Source organism: Ambystoma mexicanum, chromosome 7q, assembly GCF_040938575.1.
Source record: "Ambystoma mexicanum isolate Mex_15411 chromosome 7q, UKY_AmexF1_1, whole genome shotgun sequence".
NCBI lineage: Eukaryota > Metazoa > Chordata > Amphibia > Caudata > Ambystomatidae > Ambystoma > Ambystoma mexicanum.
This window is the reverse complement of record NC_090941.1, coordinates 549116728-549143250: the sequence shown is the minus strand read 5'-3', so window position 1 is coordinate 549143250 and position 26523 is coordinate 549116728. Positions and strand designations below refer to the sequence as shown.

Here is a 26523-nt window from a genome sequence, read left to right as displayed (position 1 = left end):
TTAGCTGGCTAATCTGTGCCTTCTTCCATGACCACAGAAAAGCTCAACCGCAAAGTAAGCTTTTTAGCACTCGTATCTCCATGATGGGTTTGGCACACCAATAGAAAATGTGCTATGTTAGCGTGGAAATGCATAACAACAAACTGCATGCTATATCAGACAATTAAAACATGGAACCTATCATGCAACTAATTGTGCTTTATTTGTGTCTTGAGAGCTCAGAATTAAAATCCAAAAGTGATCTTACGGAGATGTCCATTTGCTCTATGTCAGGTACCCACCACTGGTTCTTAGGCTCATACCTTTGCATTCTACTACCCACAGTCCTGAATTTATGATAGGGTCTGGGGGGTTTCTTAATGACAAGCCCTGTCATGGTGCACTTATGCTTCATCTAAGCTAGACTACAAGGTGTTTGACTGTTTTCCCAAATACAGCCCATTGGCTTCTATCATTTCCAGCTATTCTTGCAGTCTAATTTGCCCTCCTCAAATTATAAAATTCTTATGAAGCCACCCTTTCACCTACAGCTTCCAATATTTCATGCTCCTTATCAAAAGGTAAACTTGAAAAGGTAGATATTCTAGGTCACCCTGATTAAAACATTGCTTTTCAGCTGCCCCCAAGATGGCATTACAGTGGGTGACTCTTTTACAACATCTGTAGATTTACATTGCTTTTCAATTCTTAGATTGACAAGCATCGCTGATGGTTTTTTTGAGTCTCATTATTTGCTTACTTTTTGGAAAGATCAAAATCTAGATTGTGTGGTTGGTGTAGTGATTCAAATATAAAATTATTATTAGGCTCCTGGTTTGCCATTTTTATGAATTTCTACACGAATACACACAGAAATGAATTTGTTTCTGAGCTCCTTTTATGATGAAAAGACATTTGTGTTTAAATGGAGAAGCATGTATTCCCATGCTATCAGTAATGCCATGTTGACCGAGGATATGCAGAGTGACAACATGGAAACTATATTTAAAAGCAGGTGATTTTTCCTTGAAGGCAGAGCTTTCAACTACAGCAGGGTCTCCTGATGGCCTTGAAACTACTTTCACTTCACTCATCTGGGTTTCCTGCAGTGTATTTGTAATGTGCAGCCCCTCCATCAGAAGGCACAGCAGCGACCGGGGAATGGATCACTGAGGTGACCATTGGCCTCTACACTGGCAGTAAGTGGTTGGGTGTTTAGAAGTGGTAGCACTATATTAACATTTGGAAGCCAGCAGCCCACATACCTTAGCTGGCTAATCTGTGCCTTCTTCCATGACCGCAGAAAAGTTCAACCGCAAAGTAAGCTTTTTAGCACTCGTATCTCCATGATGGGTTTGGCACACCAATAGAAAATATGCTATGTTAGCGTGGAAATGCATAACAACAAACTGCATGCTATATCAGACAATTAAAACATGGAACTTATCATGCAACTAATTGTGCTTTATTTGTGTCTTGAGAGCGCAGAATTAAAATCCAAAAGTGATCTTACGGAGATGTCCATTTGCTCTATGTCAGGTATCCACCACTGGTTCTTAGGCTCATACCTTTGCATTCTACTACCCACAGTCCTGAATTTATGATAGGGCCTGGGGGGTTTACTGAACAGACATTCAAAATGCCACAAGTTACACTTGAAATCTTTGTTTCTGAATATCTTTGTTTTAAAATGAAGAAGTGGGGTTAGGTGAGTGGGTATATGTTTGTCAATATTATTAGCTTAAGTGGGCATCAGCATTTTATTTAGTCTGCAATTACTTTACATGTGGATTACTATGCGTGGCAGTAGAGTTACATACACTAATAGCAGTCAATTGGACGTATCCCACTGGATTAGGTAAACACTGTGCAGATCTAGATGTGTGGAGATATGTATGCAACCTGCAAGTATATATTTGAGGCCTGACAATGCGACTTTCCTTCTGAGGTGGATCGGTTTTAAAATATGTTTTCCTATACTATGAAGATACGCTTTGTATGCCATGAGTGTGCAATGTGTGGAAAAGTGGTCTTGGACACTTCAATCTTTGCCATTTGGATGGCCTGTTGATACTGGGTCCTGTAAGGGACGTGGGAAGACAAGATAGTGAGAGGAAAGATGTAAATCCTCAATTACTGATGAGTACCGATCGGAAGAACCGATTTATTTCAGATCCATTTTTCAGTAAATTTACATATTTAATAATTAGGAGCATTTAACAAAGACCCTATAGTGCCAGCCCCTGGGCAAACCCCCTCTCTCCTTTCCCCCTTGTAGTGGGTTGAGGATTTTACCCTCATTCTCCCAGTCCTGGACCATATGAAAAAAGCTTTTAGAGAAAAACCTTTCTGAAGAATCCAGAAAAGAAAATAGCCCCAGTCGCCTGTTTTGTAGATGGAAACGATTTCAGATAGCTTCCAGGGGTTCGAGATTGCTCTTGTAAGTAAAACTGAATTTACCCAGGAGCAAAAGGTTGGGGATGAGGCTACAGTATCAGATTAAAAGAGATCCACCGGAACTCAATCTGTGCCATGGACCTTCCCTGAAGCATGAGAATTTAGCGTCTCGCTGAGCTCCTCTACAGTGAAAAGGGGGATGTGAAATACAACATTAGAAGTGGTGTGCCATCTGGGGGTAGCACCTCCTGGTTGAATCCCTCATCTGTCCCAGTCACTCCTATGGCCATAAGGGGGGAGAAAGTGCTTTTCCAGAGATAGTACCCGAAAGTTGAGAGGCGAGGCCTTTCTTTCACCATGGTCTCAGAGTTCAGAAATCCATACTGTCCTTTATAAGGTTTGCTTGGGCCAAGGCCTACCAGGCTCTGTCACTACTACGTAATTTCTTAGCACACACTGTCTATAAATCACATGTGCTACTAGATAGAAAACTTCCCTTCACTCTTTTTTCATTCTCTCTTCTTGAGACATTCGTTTTCAAAACACAAGGGCATCTAGGGTCCCTCACAATGGTGTGGGTTGGGATGAGGATTGAGGAGATAGTGCATACCCTTGAAAATGTTTGTCATTGCGTTAACCTTAGGCCACAGAGCTTCCTCAATAGCTAGAATAAACTTATTGCTGCATAACGAGTATACATGGCAGATGTAAAACCAGACATATCAAACTTTGACCATTTCACACTACGGCCACTTGAAGCAACCAGCATATCATCCCTAGTCTCAGCTTCAAGAACTCTTGCTGTTAACAGGGATAGTGTATTGTGCAAAGGGTCGTGACCACTCTCTACCCTCAAACCCAAAACTCCATTAAACAATATCCTACTTTGACTTTAAAAAAACTAGTAGTCTATCCTAGAGGTCCCTGGATGAGCGAACCACTTGATATACAGGCATTAAAAAAGAAGTGTGGCAGCTCTGTGTGCCCACATGTTAGCATCAACCCAGTGGTTTTGAATGAGGTACACTGGCCATTTCAAGTCATATTTGGTGATCGTAGCACCTAAGCTAGTACTAAGAAGCAGAAGGAATCTAGTTTAAAGTGCTATGCAAATTAAGGTTTTAATATGAAAGTGCTCCTATAATAAAGTTAACTTTGAAGCCCTTGGTGCAAACATTTCATTTGAAAAAGCAGGGGAAAGTATTAGTTACAATTTAAAGAATATAGTTTAAAAACAACCAAATGAATACAGCAATGTCAAAAAAAGAATGATAAAACCGGGGGCCTTAGTCATGATCTACCATCTCCTCAGGTAACTTTACATTTCATATGAATGTAGCTCTTAATAACTTTGTTGTATGAGCCTTGGTCAACATAATTAATGATAATTTAGATGTGCTCCTCATAGTCAGGCGAATAGTCCTCAGTTTCCACTTGTCTTGAGTGGAGGTGCCAGGTCACGCGAGTGGTAGAGAATCCATATCTTCCATTCTGGGGGCCACTTCGCTAATCCCTCTTATTTGTCCAATAACTGACTTATAATGGGCCTTGCCCCTGTATCCATAAATCATGCCTTCATCCTTTTATTCACAGACATTAGGGATTGTTTCCCCTTTTAGATGTCAACATTTTCAGCTTCCAAATGTGAAGAAATTACTAAATCGGGATCAAAATAGTTTGAGTCTATACTAGGCTGCTTTGGGCTTTTCGAGCATCCAATATCCAGGCAGTGCGTTTTTCTTCAGGTCCGCTATCATACCATCTTTTTCGGCTCTGAAGTAGTGGAAGCTTTTTTTGTTAATTGTGTTTCTTTTAATGCTTTCATTTTTGGTGCAACTATACCCTATGATGACATGCTGTCTAGGTTAAATAGGATCAACCTTAAGGATAGGGTTATGTTTTAAGTACTCATTTGATGTTTTCCATCAGCTGTGATGACACAATAACAATGATAAAGCGAATTATTATATTTGATGAACTTTTCATACAGGAATAGTGCAGTCTCTAATGTTTGAAAATGACAGGTTATTCCACTGAACTATGTATTTTTTAGCAGTTAAACATCATAACTATGAAATACAGAATGTATGATACATTCACTGATTAGAGGTTTAGGGTTTTAGAAACCGATCCACTCATGATTCAAGAACCTCACCTTTGGCATGGTTGTTTCCAACTTGCCATTGGCACATGTTTTGCTTTCTCTGCTGATCATCACTGATGAACATGTTATACATGATGAAAGTGTTTCTTTCCTTATAGTAATAAGGTAATCATCACCTATCTAGTTCCTGGTACCAAACCCTCAAGCAGTCTTTTCCAGACCATTTCCAAAGAAATAGTTCCATTTCACTTACAGACCATCTGATGGGAGCATCTCCATCCCCGCACCTTTCACCCCCCCCCCCACCCCATGCCACCGAGTACAACACATTTTCAGGCCGATTCATGGAATTAATGTGCGCTGAAAATTTCCGCGCAAGCGTGCGAAAGCGGGCGAATCGCAGTGCAAGTGCGAAATTTGCAGCAAAGCCCGTGCACAGCGATTCATGGAAGTCTGTGCGCGTGTAAATCCATGGATGTGCGCCAAAATCCTGTGTGGCGCACGCTGGCGCACACGTCTTCAAACAGCATGCGCTACGCGCACAGCGAAAGCGCACATAGCGCAGTGCATACAACAAAAGTAGGCGTAACTCGGGGCGTAACACGCGGAATGGGGAACAACGTGTGAAAATGGGGGTGTCACGGGGGAAGTACAGGAGGCAAATGCGCGGAATGCCCACACGCGCGCCTACAACACGTATTCATGGAATCGAACGGGGCTAATGCGTGTGCCAAAAAAGATGCGCTAATCCGGAAACACGTACGCCAGCAGGAAGCAGGCATACGTGCACCCGCGCAGCATAAAAGTGCACGCAAACAACAAACAAGCTCAGACGCTAAGGTGAATATTCCGTTCCTTGCAGCAGTGGTCGTGGGATACCGCAGGAGGAGGAGGAGGGTAGTCAGGCCCAGAATTTTTACACCTAGAACCAACCTTTTTGGGATGCCTGATGACCAGGTGTATGGGAGGTACAGGTTTCCACCTCACATAATACTCGACCTGGTGAGTGAGTGGGAGGATGACCTCACATCACCCACCCTGTGCTCCCAAGCACTGAGCCCCCTGGAAAAGGTGCTTAATGTACTGCACTTCTTGGCCACTGGATCATTTCAGCAGACAAGTGCTATAGTGGGGGGGGGTGTCACAGGCCACGCAGTCACGCTGCCTACACCAGGTGTTGGCCATCATGACTGCACGCCCATCAGTCCGCAGGCACATATACCTGCCCAGAACACCTGCAGAAAGGCAGGCTGCCGTCCAGGATTTCTACGGGGTGGCAAAATTCCCCAAAGTGCTAGGTGCCATTGATTGCACCCATGTGGCTCTACGTCCCCCCAGGGCCACGGAGCACAACTATAGAAACCGCAAGCACTGGCATTCCATTAATGTGCAGGTAGTATGTGATGCCAAGGGAATCATCACCTCAGTATATGCCAACTATCCAGGGTCCACCCATGACAGTTTCATTTGCAGAATGTCAACCCTAAACCGGGTCCTAGAAGCTGGGCGGCATGGTGATACATGGCTGCTTGGTGAGTATAAATGCCACTGCACATGCATGCATGTCAGATACTGAGTAATGTCACAAACCCACTAATGATACCCATAACCACCTCCCCATGGGTCAGTGCCTACCCTCTGAGCACCCACATGCTGATGCCAATTCACATGCTGATGCCCACCACACCACCCGAGGTAAGATACAACACAGCCCATATTGCAGCCCGGGGCATAGTGGAGCGCACATTCGGAGTGCTCAAGTCACGCTTTCGCTTCCTTGACCGCTCTCGTGGGCAGCTGCTATATGCACCCCCAGTAGTGTGCAGGATCATAGTGGCAGCATGTGTCCTGCACAACGTTGCAACACGCCGGGGCCTGCCGGTGGACATGGTGGTGCCCCCACATCCCCAACCACATGCACTGCCGCTGCGCATGGGAGGGGAAAGGGCACGTGGTGAGGCAGCCCGTACGCAGCTGGTGGATAATTACTTCACCTAAAATCACACCCCTGTGGAGTGCACACAGCCCTGGCGCATACCAGCTGACAATCAATGATGATGACATAAGGGACAGTCAACTGTCACAACCATACAAGCCTGAGATTGGTCACCTGGAAGTGTTAGATTGTGTGCATCCCTACCTACTGAAACACCACCAATGCTGTGTCATTTTAAGACATACATCTATGCTGCTAAATTGATTACCCCCTTGCAAAATACAACATGAAAACAGCGCTATGTCACCCAACCCCTCCCCAGCTCCGCCACCCAACACACCATGGCATGTCATGCAATGTGAAAGCAAACAAAGCAAAGCACAAGACCTGACACAAGTGTCACAAAGTGCACTGTCCCAAATGGAAACTGCCCACAGACAATATGCTCCCAGTAATCAATAACAAACAGCACACGTGAACAAATACTTACCACCAACACAATACAGCAACACACCATGAAACATTGCAAAAACATGACAGTACTAAGTCAAATTAGTGGTAGTCTTACAACCTGAATAAGCCAGCACATCGACCCCTTCCAACTGTAGAGTGTTGCTGCCACGCAAATGTGTCAGTGTACTGCATACAACATGAACTCCATCTGCAAAGGAGACAGCCTTGTGAAGACATGAGGAAGGAACCTGCAAATTAGGAGGAAGGCATGGATGCACAAGCACATATCAATAAACCATGCAGTGTACAATACAACAACAATACCCACTAGGTATGTCCACACAGTATTGACTACAGACTGCCCACACAGCTCATGGGAGCCCAATGTCACTGTGTAAGTCACTGTCACTTGGTCATACCTTTTGCAAGCCCATGGAAACGGGAAGCAGGAGGGGTGTGTGTGTGTCACAAACCCAAGCATCTAACCCAAACTCAGGACAAGCCTGCATGTGCCCAGCCAGAATACAGTGGATGCCCACAGGAGCCACACAAGGCAACACACTGTAAAAAAAAACAAATATCAAAAATGGCTATGTTGGGGCCATGGGGGGGGCACCCAGGAGGTTCGAGGACAGGGTGCACACCAACACCCACCTGCGTGGATGTTGCAAAAACAAATACCTCCATGGGCTCATGGCCTGCACGGCTATGCCATTGTGGGAGAACTGCTGTCGCTCTCTTCACCCTCTGCTGCTGCATCAGGAGGTGGTGGCACTATGGGAGGCAGCCCACGCAAAGCCCTGGTATGGTCCTCCATGGCAGCAAGCATGCGGGTCTGGAAGGTCTGATTCTGGAGGATTAAAGTGCGGAGATCCCCATGCAGCACCTCACGGGTTGCCTGCACTTCTGCATGCATGGCCTCGCGTGATGCCCAGATCTCCTCACGTGTTGCCTGCAGCTCAGCTGAGAGGAAATGTGTGAGCTGCTCCAACTGCTGTTCTGCCCTAACATTTCAGGAAGCCTCAAGTTCAAGCAGACTCTGCCTGAGGTTATGGAGTTCTACCCTCAGGTCTTCCCTGTGGCCCTGTGACTCTATTGATATGGATTCGCACAGAGTCTCCAGTGCCGCCCGTCGGTCCCTGTTGGACGCCAACATGTCTTCCCCGTGTGATTGGCAAATGGAGTATGTTGCCTGCTGTTGTTGCTCCATCTGCCTTTCCGGGGGGATAATGGAAGTGGCCACCCTCTCCATTGCCTGAGCCATCATTTCTACTGATGCTGCCTGTTGGGTTGCCATACCGTACATGGAGTTTTCCCATACAGTATTGCCTGGTGGCGCATGGCCACCGCGTTGGCGGACACCACACCTGTTTGGGGCAAGGCGATCTGCACCTTGCTGTGCTGGCACTGCCTGAGGCTGCAGGACTGCATTCCCCCTCTGATCTGCTGGCCCAGGAACAGGATCAGATGCTGTGGAGTGTGACCCTGCATCCGTAACCGCCAAAGGCAGACCTACCAACACTGACATCTCCATAGAGGGTTCTACCCCTGGTGCAGATGGGTTGGACAGAACAGAATCCCTACCAGAAGCACTGACCTGCGACAGCACATAAGTCTCATCATCCGACTCAGCACCTGAATAGAGGTCTGGGAGCTGCACCCAGAGACAACCCTCAACAGTATGGTCTGCAGTACCAAAGTGTTTTCACCCACCACCCCACCACGTCCCCCACTGGTGCTTGGTCGTGGCTGAGAATCCTCCTGGGTCTGCACCATCTTCTGAACCTCACCAGCATCAAGTGCGTCGTCACCTGCAAAAACATGAAATACAAGAAATGGAAACAGGCATGAGCACCATAGAACACACATAGGCCTGACAAGACAGAGATCCTGTACATGGTTTACACATGTCCCACATGACTATAACCCTGGCATGCATGCACTGTCAATGAGTTTGAAGGGGAGTCAAAAAGGCAGACAATGAGGACACCAAGATGGAAAAGCAACACATTCGCAGCATGTTGTGTAGTACTGGCATCACACATCAGCCTGTGAGTGGCATGTCCAATACACATACATGACACATGCCAGCACACAGATGTCATGTAGCATAGCCATGGTAAATTAGACAACTACAGCGATAGGTCAGTGAATGAGCACTGTCACACATCCATGTCACATGGACATGATGAGAAGATTAATGCAGAATAGTGTTGCAAAATATGCATGTGCCACACACTGCAACACATCCAGTGTACAATAATACAGTGATTGTAGGCAGATATACACATCAATGGTTGGTCACTTCAACATGACAGGAAACAACTATCATGTTCCACATGCAAACAGGCCCTAAAATAAATTTCAGCAGGCCAATACTCTCTCACCCTGAATGGTCTAATCATTCACATAACCAGGTAACTAATGTGGCACAATGTGGGGTGTAATCAATGACAGAAGCATGTCACATATGTGGCATTAGGGATGAAAAAAGCATATGAAAAATGGGATGATTTAAACAATCAGCCTGAATGAACATAGAAAAAATCAGAACAATGTTGTTGCAAGATGATAGTTCAAGGGCAACAGCAGTAATGTGTGGCTAATTGGCTACTGTGGGCAGAAGGGATACTGTCATACCCAAATCAAAGGCACGTGAATGTATTGGAGGAAGCACATGGGTGACCCATAACACTCCTCACCTGGCACTACTCAATCAGAACCCGTCACCCAAACAACATACACATGAATTACACACACATGCATGGGCACTCACCGGACAATGCATTGTAATCAGGTAGGTCTCCCATGCCTTGGATCTGTTCCTCTGTGACGAAGGTCCCAGCAACAGACTCATGTTCAGTGAGTTCATTGTCCTCTGGTGGAGACCCAGCGCCAGTCACCAGAGTAGCGGCATGATTTGAGGCCAGCTTGTTCTTTGCTCTGCGTTTCAGGTCATTCCACCGCTTGTAGCAATCATCAGCTGTGCGCCTCACAAATCCAAGGGCACTTATGCAGTCCGCGATGGTCTGCCAGTGTGCCCTACGTTGACCAGGTGTGGTCTTGCACCCTGCAGTCACCACCATTTTGCGACTATGTGCCGACACATAGGCCACAAGTGCATCAAGTTCAGCGTCATTAAAGCTAGGCTTCCTTGACATGCCGGCGTGTGTAGCCATGTCTGGGGTCTCAGCCTGTAGTGCCAGAGCACCCTTCTTCTTTTTCAAAGGTGGAGCGGAGCCTGAGTGGCTTACGCCACTCTGGTCAGTAGGGGCAGAAGCGCCGGGGGACGGGTACTCGGAGTGTGCGAAGGCACAATCACCATAGGTCTTGGTGCACAACTGTGATGTTGGCAGGGGAAAAGTCGGTTTGATGGACCTGTACTGACACTGTCCCGGCTGGGAGACTCAGAGCTGGGGTGGATAGAGCTGCAGCTGCCCCTGCAGCCTCCCCACCCTGCCTACTTGGGGCAGCCGATGACATCGCTGCCCCAGATGCACGTGGCCTGGTGACACCAACTTGCACCACCACACGTGGCTTAGACTTGGAGGTCAGCCTGGGAGTCATCCTGTGCCGGGTCAGGTGCCACAATGGGCTGGTCCAACAAGGGCTGAGCTGGGATGGTGTCAGCTACATTTCCCACAACCATGGGGGGGGCATGGGTGTCCCTGATTGGTCCTCCACACATGGGGGTCTAGGGGCACCCTGCAAATCCTGGCCACGTCCCCGACCGCGCCCACCATGCCCACCTTTTGGAGGTCGGCCACCTTTGCCTCCCTTACCGCTTGGTCGCCTCCCAGCCATGGCACTGATGTTGTTGTGCATATGGGAGTAGCAGTAAACAATTGTCCTGGGGATTTGGGGTGAAAGGGGTAGGGTACTAGATGGAATTTGTACCCTAGTGCTCTAGCAAGGCTGTCTGTGACCCCTGGGGGAAGATGATGGGTCACGCAACGCACAGGCAACCTGAAAACAAAAAATAACGTGCACACAACCCCTCATAGACCACGTGCGTGGAAAAATGAACCTGCACTACGCTGTGGCACCCAGGAACACAAAAATAAGCGTACGCGTGTTACACGCAGCCTACAATGACCTCTGAAGGAGTACGCGACACACAGGGCAAACACAGTTGGTAAATACGTGCGCGACTCACCGTCTGCCTGGAAAAAGAACATGAAAAAGACGCGCATGTGCGCGTTGGCAACACCCCCGCCAAAAGAAGAATTGTACGCTGTCTGAGGAGACAGGACAAAAGAAGAAGTGAACACTGTTTGAGGAAACAGGCCCAAAAAAAAAAATGAACGCTGTCAGAGATAACAGGGAGTAGGAACTTGAAACGCTGTGAAGTAATCGCGTTTGAACCGACAAGAAGTACAGAATTCACCCACTCGCTCTCCACGAAAAGCACGTACAAGGAAATGGGGTCCTACACGTACCTTTTAAAGTGGCCCACACGTACAACGTCACTTAAGCGTCTACGCGCTAAGGCCCTTTCCTCGAATTACACGAGCTGACACTCGGACGTGCAGTTTTTGGACATGTACGATGAACATGCACCCGTGTTGAGGGAAACGCCCGCGCGTGTCACGTCACATACGCGTAGGCCCTTTCCTCGGATTACATGCAGTCACACGCAGAAGTGCAGTTTTTTCACGTGCCATGAGCCACTATGCCCAAGTCACGAGGGAAACGCCTCCGCGCGCGTAACATCACAGACGTGCTTACGGGCTAAGGGCCTTTCCTCGAATTACACGCAGACGTGCAAGATTTTCACGTGCCAAATCACTCCGTATCAAGCTGGCCACGCAACAACACACGGAAGACCACACTCCTGCCCAGAAGGCCGAATTACTGCCCCCCAGAGCCCTGAGCACGCTCCCACCTGCCATCTGCTGCTGCCTGCCTGCTTGCTGCCCACGTGCCCTGCTATTTGGTGCCTGCATGTCAGCCAGGGTTCCAGTTGCTGTGTCCACCCCTGCTGGAACAGAAGACTCCCGAATGGGATACCATCGCTCCACAGCCCAGCCCCAGGACCCAGTTGCCCACCCTCGCCTGCCTCGGGGGTCGCCATGTCGGGGCAAACACCATCTGAGACCACTGACGACCCCCAGCCAGAGAGGCAGAGGTCCACCAGCTTCAGTGTGAAGGAAGTTGGTGTCCTGGTGGCATTATGATGCCCTCTTCGGAACATCACGTGCCAATAAGGAAGGACGGGAGAGGATCTGGGACGACGTAGTGGTTGCCATCAATGTGGAGGGGGTGGCAACCTGCGACATCAAGAAGCGCTGGGAGGACCCTCCACAAGGCCCGGCACCTCGCGGAGGGGGGCCGGGTCAGCATGAGTGACATCCAGATGAGGGTCCTGTAACACGTATGCCCAGCGCTGCACGCCCAGATCCTTCGGAGGAAGACCCGTCTGGAGTTGAGCGGTAAGTGGCCAAGCATTGGTGTGTGAGACAGGGCATGTTGCAGTGTGCTGGTAGTCTGATACTTGCCTGTATGTGTGACATGGGCCATGTATGGATGTGTGTGTGCAGGGACATCATGGTCATGCATGTGAGACCCGTAATGTTCGAAACACATGGTTGGTGCATGAGTTCCAATGCAACATGGGGAGCTGTATGGCAAATGCACACATGAAAGCATGCCAGTGTCTGTTCTTGCACATGGTGGGGGTGTGAGGGAGAGGTGCTGCTGTCATGTACATGTATGGTGCACATGTGTGTGTGTGTCTGAGAAGTGTGTCTGTGACTTCGATACGCCATGGATTCATGACACATGTCCGTGATGATGTGTACATTCACTCATGCATTGCGGTCACCGTTGTATGCACTGTGTCTATCCACTGTGTCTGATGTACAAGGCATGATGCATGACCCTCCGTTGTGTGTGCATGGGATCAGTGTGAGCCGTGATGCATGTGAGTTTGAAGGCAACATTTTGATTGGAGGCGCCATGCCTGTTTATGCATGTGTGTTGCGTGTATTCACCCATGTGTTGTGGAGGGACAGGATGGAAGTGACGTTAGCCACTGCCACTCATGTGTTATTGCTTCCTGTCTAGGGGAATATTGTACTGTACCCTGAAGCTTGTGTTCTATGTCTCCGTCTACGCAGCGTCAAGTGAAGAAGAGGGCGGAGACGGCGCTGTGGAGCGAAGCGGCGGGGATGCCTCCACTGGGCGGCGACGCAAGGCCCAATCACCCTCCCAGGTCTTGCCATCATCCGGAAGCGAGGGGGCTGGTGCTGCGCCTGCCACTACGGCTGTGGCGGAAGGGCCGGGTGTGCCCCCACATGGGCGTGCAATGGCGGAAGACTGTACGGAGACATCCAGGTTGGTGGTCTCCACAGAGGAGGAGGAGCCCGCTACTGAGCCGCACATGGGGCCTGGTGGGGGTAGTACCACTGGTGCAAGTGGTGCAGTCCAGGGCCAGGGTCAGGAGGCAGCACAGGTCACCGCAGAGGGGCCTGTGCATGTCCCTGTCCTTGACCCTGTGCAGGTAGGGGAGAGTGCCATGTCATCTGCCTCTCCACTACCTGCGGACGAGGGGTCCCATGAACGTATGGGCTCCGTCCTGATTGGTGTCACGTGTCGCGTTGCGCACGCGTGACATTCGTGATGACGTGCATTCTTCCTGGGTGGAGAACGCACGCCATCACAAACAGCAGCGTCGTGACGTGGCACTGTTGGGAGGGGCCCTGGTTGGTGGGTTCCTACATGTGACGCGCACTCTGGCGGACCTCTCCTCCTCTGTGGAGACTATGCGCCAGTCGTTCTCCCTGCCGTCTTCCGGCCCAGATTCTACCAGGGCCCCCTGTGGACCTGGCCTGACCAACACAGCCAGCTTGGTGGAGATCCCATCCCTGCCACAGTCGGGAGTCGGCGGTCCAGCAGGGGTGGACACCACAACTGGAGACCAACTGATGGAGGATGTGCAGGCATCATCAGACAGGCCACATGGACAGCAGCAGCAGCAGGAGCAGGCTCTAGGTGGGAGCAATGATGGCTCGGGGCCATCGACATCAGGGGGGCAGGCATTGGCCAGAGGGCAGGAGGACCCTGGAATGGATGTGTCTTCCGTGTGGCTGCGTTTGGGCCAGCGTATAGGTGCGGAGCGGCGGCGGGCGGAGGAGGCGCGGCTCACCATGGTCAGGGCGGAGTTCTCCATGCGTCAGGCGTTGAGGCGGGCAGAGTGCCTCGAGGGACTCGAAGGGAGTTGGAACAGGCCATGAGTGCCTCCCTGCAAGACCTCAGGGCCAGGACAGAGACCCGCCTCCAGCAAATAGACATGGAATTCGATGATGCCCTGGCCGAAAACATCACTGAGTGACCCACAGGACTTGCCTGTCGCCATTGTTATAGTGTTAGGTTTCATTTTATTTTTTATTTTGGGGCTTTTGGACTATGCCCCACACTTTTGTAAATAGTTTTTTTGTTAGGTAGGTTATTAGATAGGTTTCATTTGTTTTGTTGGGCTCATGGACCCTTGAAAATTGTATCGTACATAGTTGGACGTGGGATTTATGTGGACATTTTTATTTCATTTCACCATGGATCAATGGATTTACCTTTTTGCGTTTCATTTGGATTTGGTTTGGTGGACAGAGAGTTTTGGCCGTTTTTCTTTTGGATTAATTGGGTTTTTTTGAGGAATTTTATTTTTTTATTTGGACATGCATTTCATTTCATGTTTGTCATTATTTTATGCTTTAAGTACTTTCAATTGGTTTTCATGTTAATACATTTTGATCTTTTACTTCAATGTGTGGGATTCACTCATTGGGTTCATGCATGTTGAAATGTGGGTTTACTCAATCAATGGCAACCTGTGTGTGTGTGTGTGTGTGTGTGTGTGTGTGAGACGGACATGTGTTGATGTACATAGTTGACTTTTGGTTTGTGTCATGAGATGGGCATGTCACTGCTGGGTGGCTGAGTGGGTGGGGGGACATGAGTGGGGGCCTGCTGGAAGGTGCCCCTCACTGCTGGAGGCTGGGGGTGCTGGGGGACATGAGTGGGGGCCTGCTGGCAGGTGCCCCTCACTGCTGGGGGTGGGGGTGCAGGGGGACATGAGTGGGGGCCTGCTGGCAGGTGCCCCTCACTGCTGGGGGTGGGGGTGCAGGGGGACATGAGTGGGGGCCTGCAGGCAGGTGCCCCTCACTGCTGGGGGGTGGGGGTGCAGGGGGACATGAGTGGGGGCCTGCTGGCAGGTGCCCTTCACTGCTGGGGGGTGGGGGTGCTGGGGGACATAAATGGGACATGAGTGGGGGCCTGCTGGCAGGTGCCCCTCACTGCTGGGGGGTGGAGGTGCAGGGGGACATGTGTGGGGGCCTGCTGGCAGGTGCCCCTCACTGCTGGGGGGTGGAGTTGCTGAGGACATGAGTGTGGGCCTGCTGGCAGGTGCCCCTCACTGCTAGGGCGTGGGGGTGCTGGGGGACATGAGTGGGGGCCTGCTGGCAGGTGCCCCTCACTGCTGGGGGTGGGGGTGCAGGGGGACAAGAGTTGGTGATCATATTGCAAGGTGACATGTGGCTTGGCTGGGGGGCATGCCCATGGTGGATGGGCTGCCAGCGGGACATGACCAGGGATGCCGGGTAGTCCCCTGTGGTGTGGGCTGCCTACAGGGGCCGTGGAGGGGGTAGAAGGGACACCTGGGAGGACCCACACTGCCAATTCACGTGTAGGACTCCCCGCGCACCACACTGGATACACGTAGCCCGCTCCGACAGCAAAAACGCATGTGAAAATTCACGTGAACCCCAGTAATACACGTACCCCGCTCGCACAGGGCCAATCGCGTGTGAAACTTCCCACGAACCCCAGTAATACACATACCCCGCTTGCACCGGGCCAATCGCGTGTGAAACTTCCCACGAACCCCAGTAATACACATACCCTGCTCGCACAGGGCCAATCGCGTCTGAAACTTCCCGCAAACCCCAGTAATACACATACCCCGCTCGCACAGGGCCAATCGCGTGTGAAACTTCCCGCGAACCTCAGTAATACACGTACCCCGCTCGCACAGGGACAATCGCGTGTGAAACTTCCCGCAAACCCCAGTAATACACGTACCCCGCTCGCACAGGGACAATCGCGTGTGAAACTTCCCGCGAACCCCATTAATACATGTACCCCGCTCGCACAGGGCCAATCGCGTGTGAAACTTCCCGCGAACCCCAGTAATACACGTACCCCGCTCGCACAGGGACAATCATGTGTGAAACTTCCCGCAACCCCAGTAATACACGTACCCCGCTCGCACAGGGCCAATCGCGTGTGAAACTTCCCACGAACCCCAGTAATACACGTACCCCGCTCGCACGGGGACAATCGCGTGTGAGACTACCCACGCAGCGGGGTACGTGTATTCGGAGGGGTGCCCGGGGAGTTTTACAGGCGTTTGAGGTTGTGAGCCTGTGCGCCATGTACGGGATTTCTGCGCTGTACATGGCGCACGGGGTGGGGTTCGGGGCGTAACTGGCGCTGCTGCAGGTTCGATGCGCCACTCTGCACCACGGCTGGTTTTGGATGTTAAAATCCATGAATACGCTGTGCGCGGAAATGGATTTTAGCGCACGCGGCTGGCGCAGAAAGTTGCACGCGCACCCTGTGCGCCAGCCGCGTGCGACACTTGTGCGCTGAATTCTATGAATTACCCCATTTATATGTTGGTTATTGTCATGAAAGTAGCTTTTCATTAATAAAAGTGCTCACCAGATAAAAAAAAAACTAACCAAACACATTTTGCATCTCTTATGCAGGAAGCAGCCGTGAGCTGGGTAAACAAAGTCACATACAATAAAAACAGCAGTAGTCAAAAAGCAGAGGGTGTGCAACTTCGCACACAAAGTCTCAAGTGAACAGGGCAGATAGGTGTACGATTTGCCCGCTGCTGAAAGCAAAGCTTATTTACTCCAATTTCTATTCTTTTTCTAGCAAGTTTACCATTTTTGGCACCCTTCACATACCACAACATGCAACTTTACACGTTTCCCTTCATAAATAGTACGTTGTTCCATAGTACAAAATGACAATGGAGTCCATCGAAGAAGATATGCTGTTTTATAAAAATAAGACTTTAGAAACCATGTTTATCTACTCTAACACATACTCCGGTACTAACTGGGTGCTCCGTTCATTATCCTATAGCTTTAGAAGTTAACAAATGCTCCCATCCCAAAATACAAACCAAGGTTCATTTTGTACCCAAAATAGATTGCTGTGAATTCCAGGGATAACAAAAGATACTTAACACTACATGTAATCATACCTTTTCTCTTTGGATTGTTTTCATTTTTTGCAGTTCAGCTTCTTCCTCCTCCTTTTGCCTTCTTTTGTATTCTTCCCTTTTCAACTATGGGAGAAAACATGACATATTGTATATCATCATAAATGATACAAACTAGAGGCACACAATTACTGCACACAAAATAGGAAGCCCTCTAGTCACTTTCTAGCTAGTTATTTCCCTTACGGTTCTGTTCAGAGATCCACAAATGTCCGCTATCAGCCCAGGGAGTACACAGTAATGTAGGCCTTCATAAGCACAGCCAGACACTTGTCCACTCTCCCTTGAAACCTCTCAGCAGAGAGTAAGGAAGGTATGGTATCAACAGTAAGACAGACACAAGTGACCACAGTTGAAGGGCGTTTATTGAATTTCAAAAAGGGTTTAAACACGCCATCTATTCCTAAATCTAAAGATGGGAGCAAGCTATAACCATCAAATAATAATAACAGTCCTAGGGGTATCTTGTCAAGATAAAAGGGCCTATGCTAACAAACCTATTGCCAATCCTTACTTCTAAATACAAATAGTGTGGGAAACAATGTTATACAAAAGAAAAGTGTTCAAGAAATGAGATGTCAGGATATTCAGGATGTTGGCCTCCCTTCCCCACGTTTTCAGCACGGGACAAGGTGACGCACTCAAGCTTAGCACAGTCTCTGGCTTCTCTGGCACCAGGGTGCAGTTCAAACAATAGCATCAGGGCCTTCCGTGCCCAAGTCTCTGTGTTTCTAAGTTTCTTCTTTCAGAGGGCTTGATGCAACAAACAATAAATAATTTTCCTCTCAGGATTTCACACGCACTCAATTTCTCAGGTGATTCCCTATTCACCTCCAATCCCCCTCAGCCGGGTTCAGATCCTCTAACACAATGCTCGTAGGATTTTCATGTATCCAATTTCTTGGGTGATTCACAGTTCACCCCGGATCCCGCTCAGCCGGGTTCAGATGTGTTTTTACACAATGTTCAATTAGTCTCCATCCGCCGGGCTCGGACCAATTTTAATTTACTTTAATACAAACTTGCTTTAACCAATAGCTCTCACCTGTTCTCCATCATTCGGGGTTGAACCAACTTTATCTACTTTGTCATCAACTTCCTTTACCCTGTTAACATCAAAGACTTTCGATCGTGCACAGGATTTTGCTTGACCTGTTGCAGGACAACTTCGATTCACAATCCTTTGTTCTTCTTTTGCCACCTCTCAGGTGGGTACCTTACAGAGACCTTCGAATGAGCACGCACACGGTGCCGGACCACTCTGTCTAAGGTATTGTATCTTGGTTTCAAAGTTCAATCACTCCTCTGCCGTTCACTTCACTCGCGTTGGTTATCACACGCGTTTCAAACAATGTTTGTTTCAGCGCTCGCCGTACAATGTTGCCACTAGAAACCTTGGCTTCAGCACAGACCGGTCTGGTATCGGCCTCCCCAACTCACTGGCTGTGTTGATTTCACTGGGGCTGCTTTGTTGTAGGAGCCAAGGACATTACCACTGCAGTATGCAATTCTCCCTGCCTTGATTATGGACGTGGGCGAGCCCCGGGTACCTCCGACACACAATGCAGGGTTCTTCAGCCTGGTTTCCTGGTCTTACGCTTTCTATTCTCGAGGCTTTGTGAAAGTAAGGGTTCCTCGTCGAAAAGGTCAAGGGCACTTCCCTCCTTGCGATCCCCTTCTGTTTTGCCGTCTTTCGCCTCTTGTTAAACGCCCATCTTGGAACTGCTGCTTCCTCCTGTGCTTTGCCTCGCTCCAAGCGTGCTCTCATGGTCCGCTTTTTATCAGTGTGGGGAAGTGTAATGGAAGTCAGGTGTGTGTGATGGTCAGGAATTCCCGGACCCTGCCTGACCATTGTACTGGCACATGTCAGTTATACGGCTCGGGTTTTAGTCCGTTTGCTCTCATAGCGAGCTGTCTGTGAGAAAGTGTCTGTGTTGTGAAGGGGGGGTTGTGTTCCTAAGTATCCTATCTAGTAAGATGCAGTAAAGGTGTTACATGGAAGGGGATACCGCGTCTCACCATTCGGTGTCCCACTCCCAGAAGACCCCCTCCCCCAGGTGATCCTCCCACACTGGTCCACCCCCAGGAACTGGATCCAAAAGCGATGGCCATGTTCTTGTCACCTGGATGACAAATCCCCGTGGACTAGTGGGTGAGACACCCTCAGGTTTCCCACAAGAGACAACAAGAAATAAAATGATCCCTCCCAAAATGAAGACCATCCCAAATACCTGTTCTTATCTATGCTGATAACAGCGTTGTATTGTAGCACCTGCCGATTGGATTTCAAAGGCAGGTAAAAGGGCTTTTGTCACATTTCTTGACAAACAGAGGAGAGAGGTATAGCGGTCGAAGTGTACGAAAAGAAGTAGTGGAACTATGTTCCCTGCTGGCCTGCCCCCGCTCCCCACAAACCCCATCGCCACGCACCATACAAACCCTAAGCACATGCTCGTGCTGTTTAAGGTGAGTTTCAACTTCTTCCTACACATTTATTTGAAAACAAAACCATTCCGAACGGTTTCTGTTTAAAATAAAAGTATAGGAACAGTAAAACTTAATTTTAAAAAGTAGAGTAGCACCACTCCCGCCCACTTCGCCCACTGGACAGGTGGGCTTGTATTATTGGGTGACAAAGGGGTAACAATGTTAACATCAGTGCATTATAAAATAAGAAAGCTAAAACTAATTAGGAGACTTCCGTGTTTTACATGTAAACCTTCTACAGGAAGGAACCATGGGCAATGACAATGTCTGGTTTATGCCCGTGTTCAGAGTAGTGGATTCGAGAAAACAACTTCCAATGGTTGCATGGAATTCTGAAAGATGCATTGCCAACTTAAGCAATGTGGTATGTACACATACGTAGAGTGTTTCTTGATTTAACAAAAATGTATTGAATTTCCAGCACAGGGGACACATTCCTATACAAGTAAGCACATGGGAGAAAAACAATGAACAAAGGATGAGAAAATCCCACAGGGCAAATACGGCCACTCTGTTCTTTATAATGTTCTCTTCAGAATGGGACTGTGACAAAGGACATAACATCACCGGCAAGAAAAGAAAAGTAAAGGGGGGGAGGGGCTTAGGGAGCAGAACCATGCAGGCGAACATGCCAGTACCACCATTTGTGTAGATTTAGCTGTAGAGAAATCTCTAGAACATGTATTGCAGGCCAGATAAAGGTTGAAAAAAAAAAATTCTGTGTCATATTTTCTGTTGGTCCACCATGGAATAGTGATGTCCTATGCGTATGCTTACATGCGCTTGCATGTGCTTCCCATTCAAAGCATTGGTCGTGTAGAAGACAGGATAATGAACTTTGAATAAAGGAAACGGTTTTGAGAGTTGGGTTGAAAACTTGCCATTGTTCCTTTGCTTTGCTTTGCTTTTTAAAAGATTTTTATCGGGTTCAATCATTTTTTGTGTGCAAAATGTTGCAACCTAAAGTGGCCTGCCATAAAGAAAATATGACTAGTTTTACTTTATAACCAATATAGGAAACTTTCTAGCAAGTCTGTGGACGTATAGTTAAAAAAGACTATTTGAATGAAATGTGCGCTATGGTTTCCAAAGGGCATTGGCCTATTACCTAAAAATAACTACGGATGTATATTGAGAGGTCCATTGCACGGAAGCGCTAAAAGGCACATTTTTTTAATGTAAACTTATGAGCTGAAACACCATACAATTAAAACAAAGTATGCAAAATAAGAAGTCAATTAAAGGGAAACAATAAATTGGGCATCCCTGGGAGCTGGGTTCAAGCCACTCCAGCAGGCCATGCCTCATGTTGTGAAGGATCAGCGGATTCCATAATTTTTCACAGGGGCATGTAACCTTGCAGTGAGGCCTTTTTCTTACTGCAATTCTAACTGGCCTGCACCCAACTGATAACGAGTCATGTATTAACCTCCTGAAACACGGCACACTAGTGCAACAAGATTGTGTGGCTTCTGGTCTCTTTCAAGGTGCAGATTTGCATTTTTCAGAAAGCAATTTCAGTCTACCTATGAGGCAATGGTAAAGCAGCCTTAGCTATTAAGGTACCATGCTTTGACTGCAGTACTCAACACTGTGCTCAAGGAAGCTCTTACACTCCAGACTTTAGAGCACATTGTCATACAAGCCTCAGGCCAAACGTACCATTAAAAGACCCTTTGAAGACCACTTCTTGCACTGCCACTTGTGAACTACTTAATCCAGATGTATTCTGGCACTGCAGAATTTCTAGCATAAGCAGTTCTGAGATGAGTGCCAAGCTATGGGTGTTTTCTCTGCCACTTTGTATACGATTAGAACAGTACAGCAATGGGGAGTGTACAGCAATGTATATGAGAAATCAAATGTCTTGGTTCTGAATTACATTTACTTTGTCTGCTTTACTGTACACCTTCTGGCACCTTTGGGAGTTCCTGGACGTCTTAAGAAGAGCACTGTATCACAGCTGAAATAACCACTGGCCTCAATTCCCAGGAGGTAAGTCAGAAACAGAGTAATGTACTGTGACATGAAGCTCTGGGTTGTAAGTGACACAGGGATAACGTACAGCAGGTCAGCGTTTACTGCCCTTTGTTAGGAAACGTCCTCTTAATTTGGTCTCTTCAGAGGCCAAATGCTCAAAATTCTCCATCTTACAAAATGTTGGACAGTAGTGTATAGGTTCAATAATGTGCAGTAGGTAATTTTCTTTCTGTCATTGGATAATTTTTATGATAGGGAAACCAAATACGATACGATTGCATGAGGGGAACGCATTGTGACAACAGCAGATGTTGTATACACTCAATTATAAATGTCCAGGTTCACTTTGTGGGGTAGGTTTAAGCGGTGGGGGGGCAAAAAGGGAACTTGCGTAGTGTGTATGAGCAGTAAAGAAATCATGGGTTCCTGTATTGTCCTAAACTCCCCTGCATGAGGAGAACCAGGAGAGGTGGGTATTTCAAGCAAAGCACTAGATCGAGACAGGCGTGGCTTCACAGACATGTTCTAAACAGACAAAACATCTAATGCACTTCGAAGCTTTCGATAAAATGGCGATTGTAGGGAGGGGCACTTGTCTAGTGTGGAAAAGTGCACTGCCTGAAATTATTGGTGCATTGTAGGGTAGCTGAGGCAGATGGATTGCCCAAGACCACATTTTGGAGGCAAGGGGGCTTGTCACATTACCAACTTAGAAGCTCCTGGCCACGGATGTAGAGAAAGATCTGACCCTACGAGCAAACTTCTTCATAACCCAAACATCTATGTTATCTTGTATTTGTATAGCTCCTCCAGCCATAGTTTATGGCTTCAAAGCACTTTGCCGGTCATAGAGGAAAGTAGGAGTATGATAGAACATTCAGTATTAGTAGGGAGAAGCAAAGTCGGGTAGATAGTTGGGATGAGAGCAAGGGATAGATAACATGCACAGGAAGGTTGGAGAAGGAAAAGGTAGGAGAGCTATTTGTACAACTGGACCAGATTTATCGTGAGACTCAACTGTATTCTATGGGGGGCAGCGCTAAGAGGAGAGATAGTTGTAGAGGAGGTGTTCTCTGCAAAAGGGGGCTATGTTTGGAAATGAATGCATGGCGAGCCTGGGCATGTTGAAGCCATGCAGAAGAAAACACATATGGCAAAGCCCTCATGCTTACTTCCTTAGGCACCCCCAAGAACATTTGGGAGGGTTTGTATGTCAGAAATTCGAATTTGCTAAGTTTGCAACAGCTCCATGAAAAACAAGCCAAACAAACTCATATTTTTTGTTTTCCTCATTTATGTCATGGTTACCAAAACCGTAGGCTTGTGCCCAAAGTGCTTATAGCCTGACTTTGATCCTTTAACAGCATCATGGTGAGCCAAGGCATGCAGAAACCATGCCCAAGAAAGTACAGTGTGCAAATCCCCTTTACCTACTCAGCTAGGGCACGAATGGCCAGATTATATGTATGAGAAATCTGGAAGGAGAATATGGGCACAATTGAACCACAGTTCAAGAGGATGGGTGGGATTTTGACCATGGTTTTCTTTGGAGATGTCCAGTCCGGCCTTCCTGAAGGTTCATGGGTCTTAGTAGGGCCTTTAAGGTAATGGTTATATTGGTTTAGGAGGCAGGAATCTTCTTAGGCTGAGGCTGGACACTTATGGGAGTTAATTTAGTTAAGTTTTTTTTTCCAAGTCGAGAGGGGTGGGTAGATCCCTCTCCTCCGCAGGTGCCTCCCTCTGGAATGACCTTCATTCCCCTCTCAGACCTTGGCCGGATATATCCTTAAGTCCGGAAGCTCTTCAAGACATTCCTTTTCTCTTCTTCCTTCCCCCTCACCCTGCCTTGCAAATGTCCCCCTCTGCCTTACACTGGCGGCCTGGTTCCTTCAGAGTCACACAGGGCACGAGGCCCCCTTACCCATTCTACCCCTGCACTTGCTCTCCCCTGATCTCCCGAGATGTCCCACTCCCAACCCCCTTCCTGCACTTGCCCTCACTGGCCACCCCCGCCTGCACTTGTCTGGCTGGCCTGCACGACTTGGAGCCATTCCAGCCCCTTACCTTGCACTTAGGTGTGGACCCCACTTCACTCTCTGCTTCCCTCGGGCCTTGTCCACCTGGCCTCCCCTGGCACTCTACTTCTCACGGGACCTTCCGTCCAGTTCCTGCCCTTCCCCACCTCCCCTAGGCCAGCACTTATCGTTACTGCACTTGCACGATCTGAATGTCGCAAGGCCTATTAGGATCGCTACTTTTTCTCAGGCCGGTTCTCTCCCCCACCCCCCTCCTGTGTTGCTGTGCCTGGAAACACTAGGCGCATTCCAAATGTCCAATAAATAAATAATAAATAAATAAATGCACATAATCCAGCCTTCGACTTGCCTTCGCACCCTGGACTGCAGGTACTGTGTGCTGTTAACAGAGGGCATCATGCATATGTTATGCCAAAATAGGGGTGTATGGTTTTGTTAACAGATTACATTTTCAGGTCTACATTCAGGGTTTTTTGTTGGCGTAGGGGGTTGATACCGGGTGTCCCATGGATGCTTCAAAAGTGCTTGAAAATTAGGCATTTAAAGCACAACATTATAATGGAACCCCAACATAATAAAACATGACCTAAGCAGATAGCATAAAAGGAAACTCACATTCTCCAGCCCTTCCTGAAAAGGAGTGAATGAGTAAATACAGTAGCACTCGGGTAGATTCTAGTTAACGTGCCTTTACCTTTGGGAAAAGAGTTTAAAACATGACATGGCGTAGTATGACATTACAGAGCCAGGCAGAGATGATATAGCTTTGTATAGGCCAAGCAATATCCCTCTCCCACCCCCCCCTCTTCCCCTTTCTTCTCGCTCCGGACACCTCATCCCCCCCACCACCACCGAAGGAACTGAATCCAGATTGCTTTTGTTTCCGTGCAGAGAGGACCTGGCCTAGCAGTTCGGGTTGGGCTGCTCCCATTGGTGGTACCAGACTGATTTGCATATGGCTGGACACCTTCTGCAATGGTGCAGACAGGCTTAAAAAAAACGGATGTGGAACGTTGCCCAGAGCAGTGCCAGTGGTTCAGATTTATTCAAAACCTTCAGTCCATCACTTTGTTGGTTATAGAAACTGAATTCAGAGTCAGAAAGCCAAGGAGAGACCCAGGAGGGCTGTGTTAAGGAAGAAATAGCAGGCTGTAGTAGCAGAAGGGAACGATCCAGGTTACTGGGGAAAAAATTGCCCCAGAGGTTGGGGAGAAGAAAACCAACTCTTGGAAGACCTTTTCTCTTTCCCGAGACCCTCGATTCTACAAACCAATATCCTAAAAAGTGGCCAACACAACGTTTCTATTGTTAGTATGTAGAAGTCCTTAGCCTGCATGCTACCTTAAACTGTAAACCAATGTATTAAGATTTGGCCCACACAAAGTTATTCCTGCAGATGCCTCCTGGACCTTGGCTTTCTTACGGTTCAGAACAGATGGCGCCTGGAAATTTGTTTTTTCGGGAACAACAGGAGGCCCCATCCAGACCTTGATTTAAAAAGGATTAGTAGTTATTAGTTTCCATCTTATTGGGGTCATTTTTCAGGCAGTCAATATTATAATACTCCTCTGCTATCAGCCAGGTTCCTTTACTTACTAGCCCTAGAGGCTGTGGGTGGAAAGTTGTGGCTTGAGCATACCAGTTCCCCCCAAGGGTTTGAGAGGTGGGTCTTCATGATTCTTTTCTGGGTACTCCTGCCCGCTTCCAGTCCTGTAGGTTCACCCTGTAGGCGGCTAGGCTACCAGCATTCTTTCATCTCTACCCTTGTAACAAGGACGTGTGTGTGTATTGGCATGTGTGCTTCCTCCACTAACCAAATACACCCAGCTCCTTTTTAGTACCTAGAATGTGGATAATTTTCAATTGTCACCTCTGATTTTAACATCCCTTACTGGTTTTTATTCTCAATGAGGATTGCCTCTCGGAAGGAAAACCTTCATCTTGCTCATCACTGAATTATCAACAAAGCTTTGGTATTGCTTATCGGTAGGGAGAACGCAAACTGTGAAGATAGACCTCTTCCTAATCTTCAATTACTTGTCGGGTTCCACAGGATTCATCTTTGTCACCTCTTGTGCTTAATATTTATAGCCTGCCTCCAATGTCCCTTAATCAGGATTATGGCATTCAGTATCATTCATATGCTGACGATATCCAGATTTTCTTACAGACAGGTATCCTGCCCCAACAACACACTTAAAAAACATCAGCTCTGCCTGGCAGAAGTCAAACTTTGGCTCAATAATATTAATCTTCAATTAAATCAAACTAAGGCAGCACTTATACACTTGGGTCCCAAGCATCTATTAAATGACCCCACGTGTCCTCCTCTGCCCCCTACCCTGTTTGATCTCTCAACCTCCATTTTTAACGAGATAAAAAATCTTTGAGTGAGCTTGGAACCCAAAATTAAGATTGACCTTACAAATAAAGAAGGTAGTAAAACCCATCTTCTTCAGTCTTTAACTACTACGAAACATTCGCTCTTATCCTACTCATTCGGATCATACTACGGTGGTTGGTGTATTGGTCAATTCTTGTCTGGACTATGCCAATGTCCTTTATATGGGCATTCCTAACCATCTCTTGTTCTACCTGCAAGTAGCTCAAAATGCGGCGGTTTGCTTAATTTATTTTTACCTTCTTAAGCATGCAAATTTATCCATTACCACACGTTCTCTGCATTGGCTACCTGTTGCCTAGTGTATCCCTTTTAAGATACTTTGTTTAGTAATCAGATGCTTACATGGCCTATCACCGCAATATCTTATGTATAAAATTCAGCTATATCAACCTTGAGGCTCTCTTAGATCAGTACAATCACACTCTCTAATCGTTCTCTCTTCACGCTTTATGT

The 26523-nt window shown here is 47.8% G+C and overlaps 1 protein-coding gene across 1 annotated transcript in view; it reads right to left on the bottom strand.

Moving 5' to 3' along the window:
• EPSTI1 (epithelial stromal interaction 1) overlaps positions 1 to 26523 on the bottom strand; it is a 636716-nt gene that overhangs the window by 395574 nt on the left and 214619 nt on the right. Inside the window, exon 5 of the mRNA XM_069639242.1 lies at positions 17146 to 17229. Within this exon, the coding sequence (XP_069495343.1) occupies positions 17146 to 17229 (84 nt within the window). The remainder of the gene's footprint in view (positions 1 to 17145; positions 17230 to 26523) is intronic.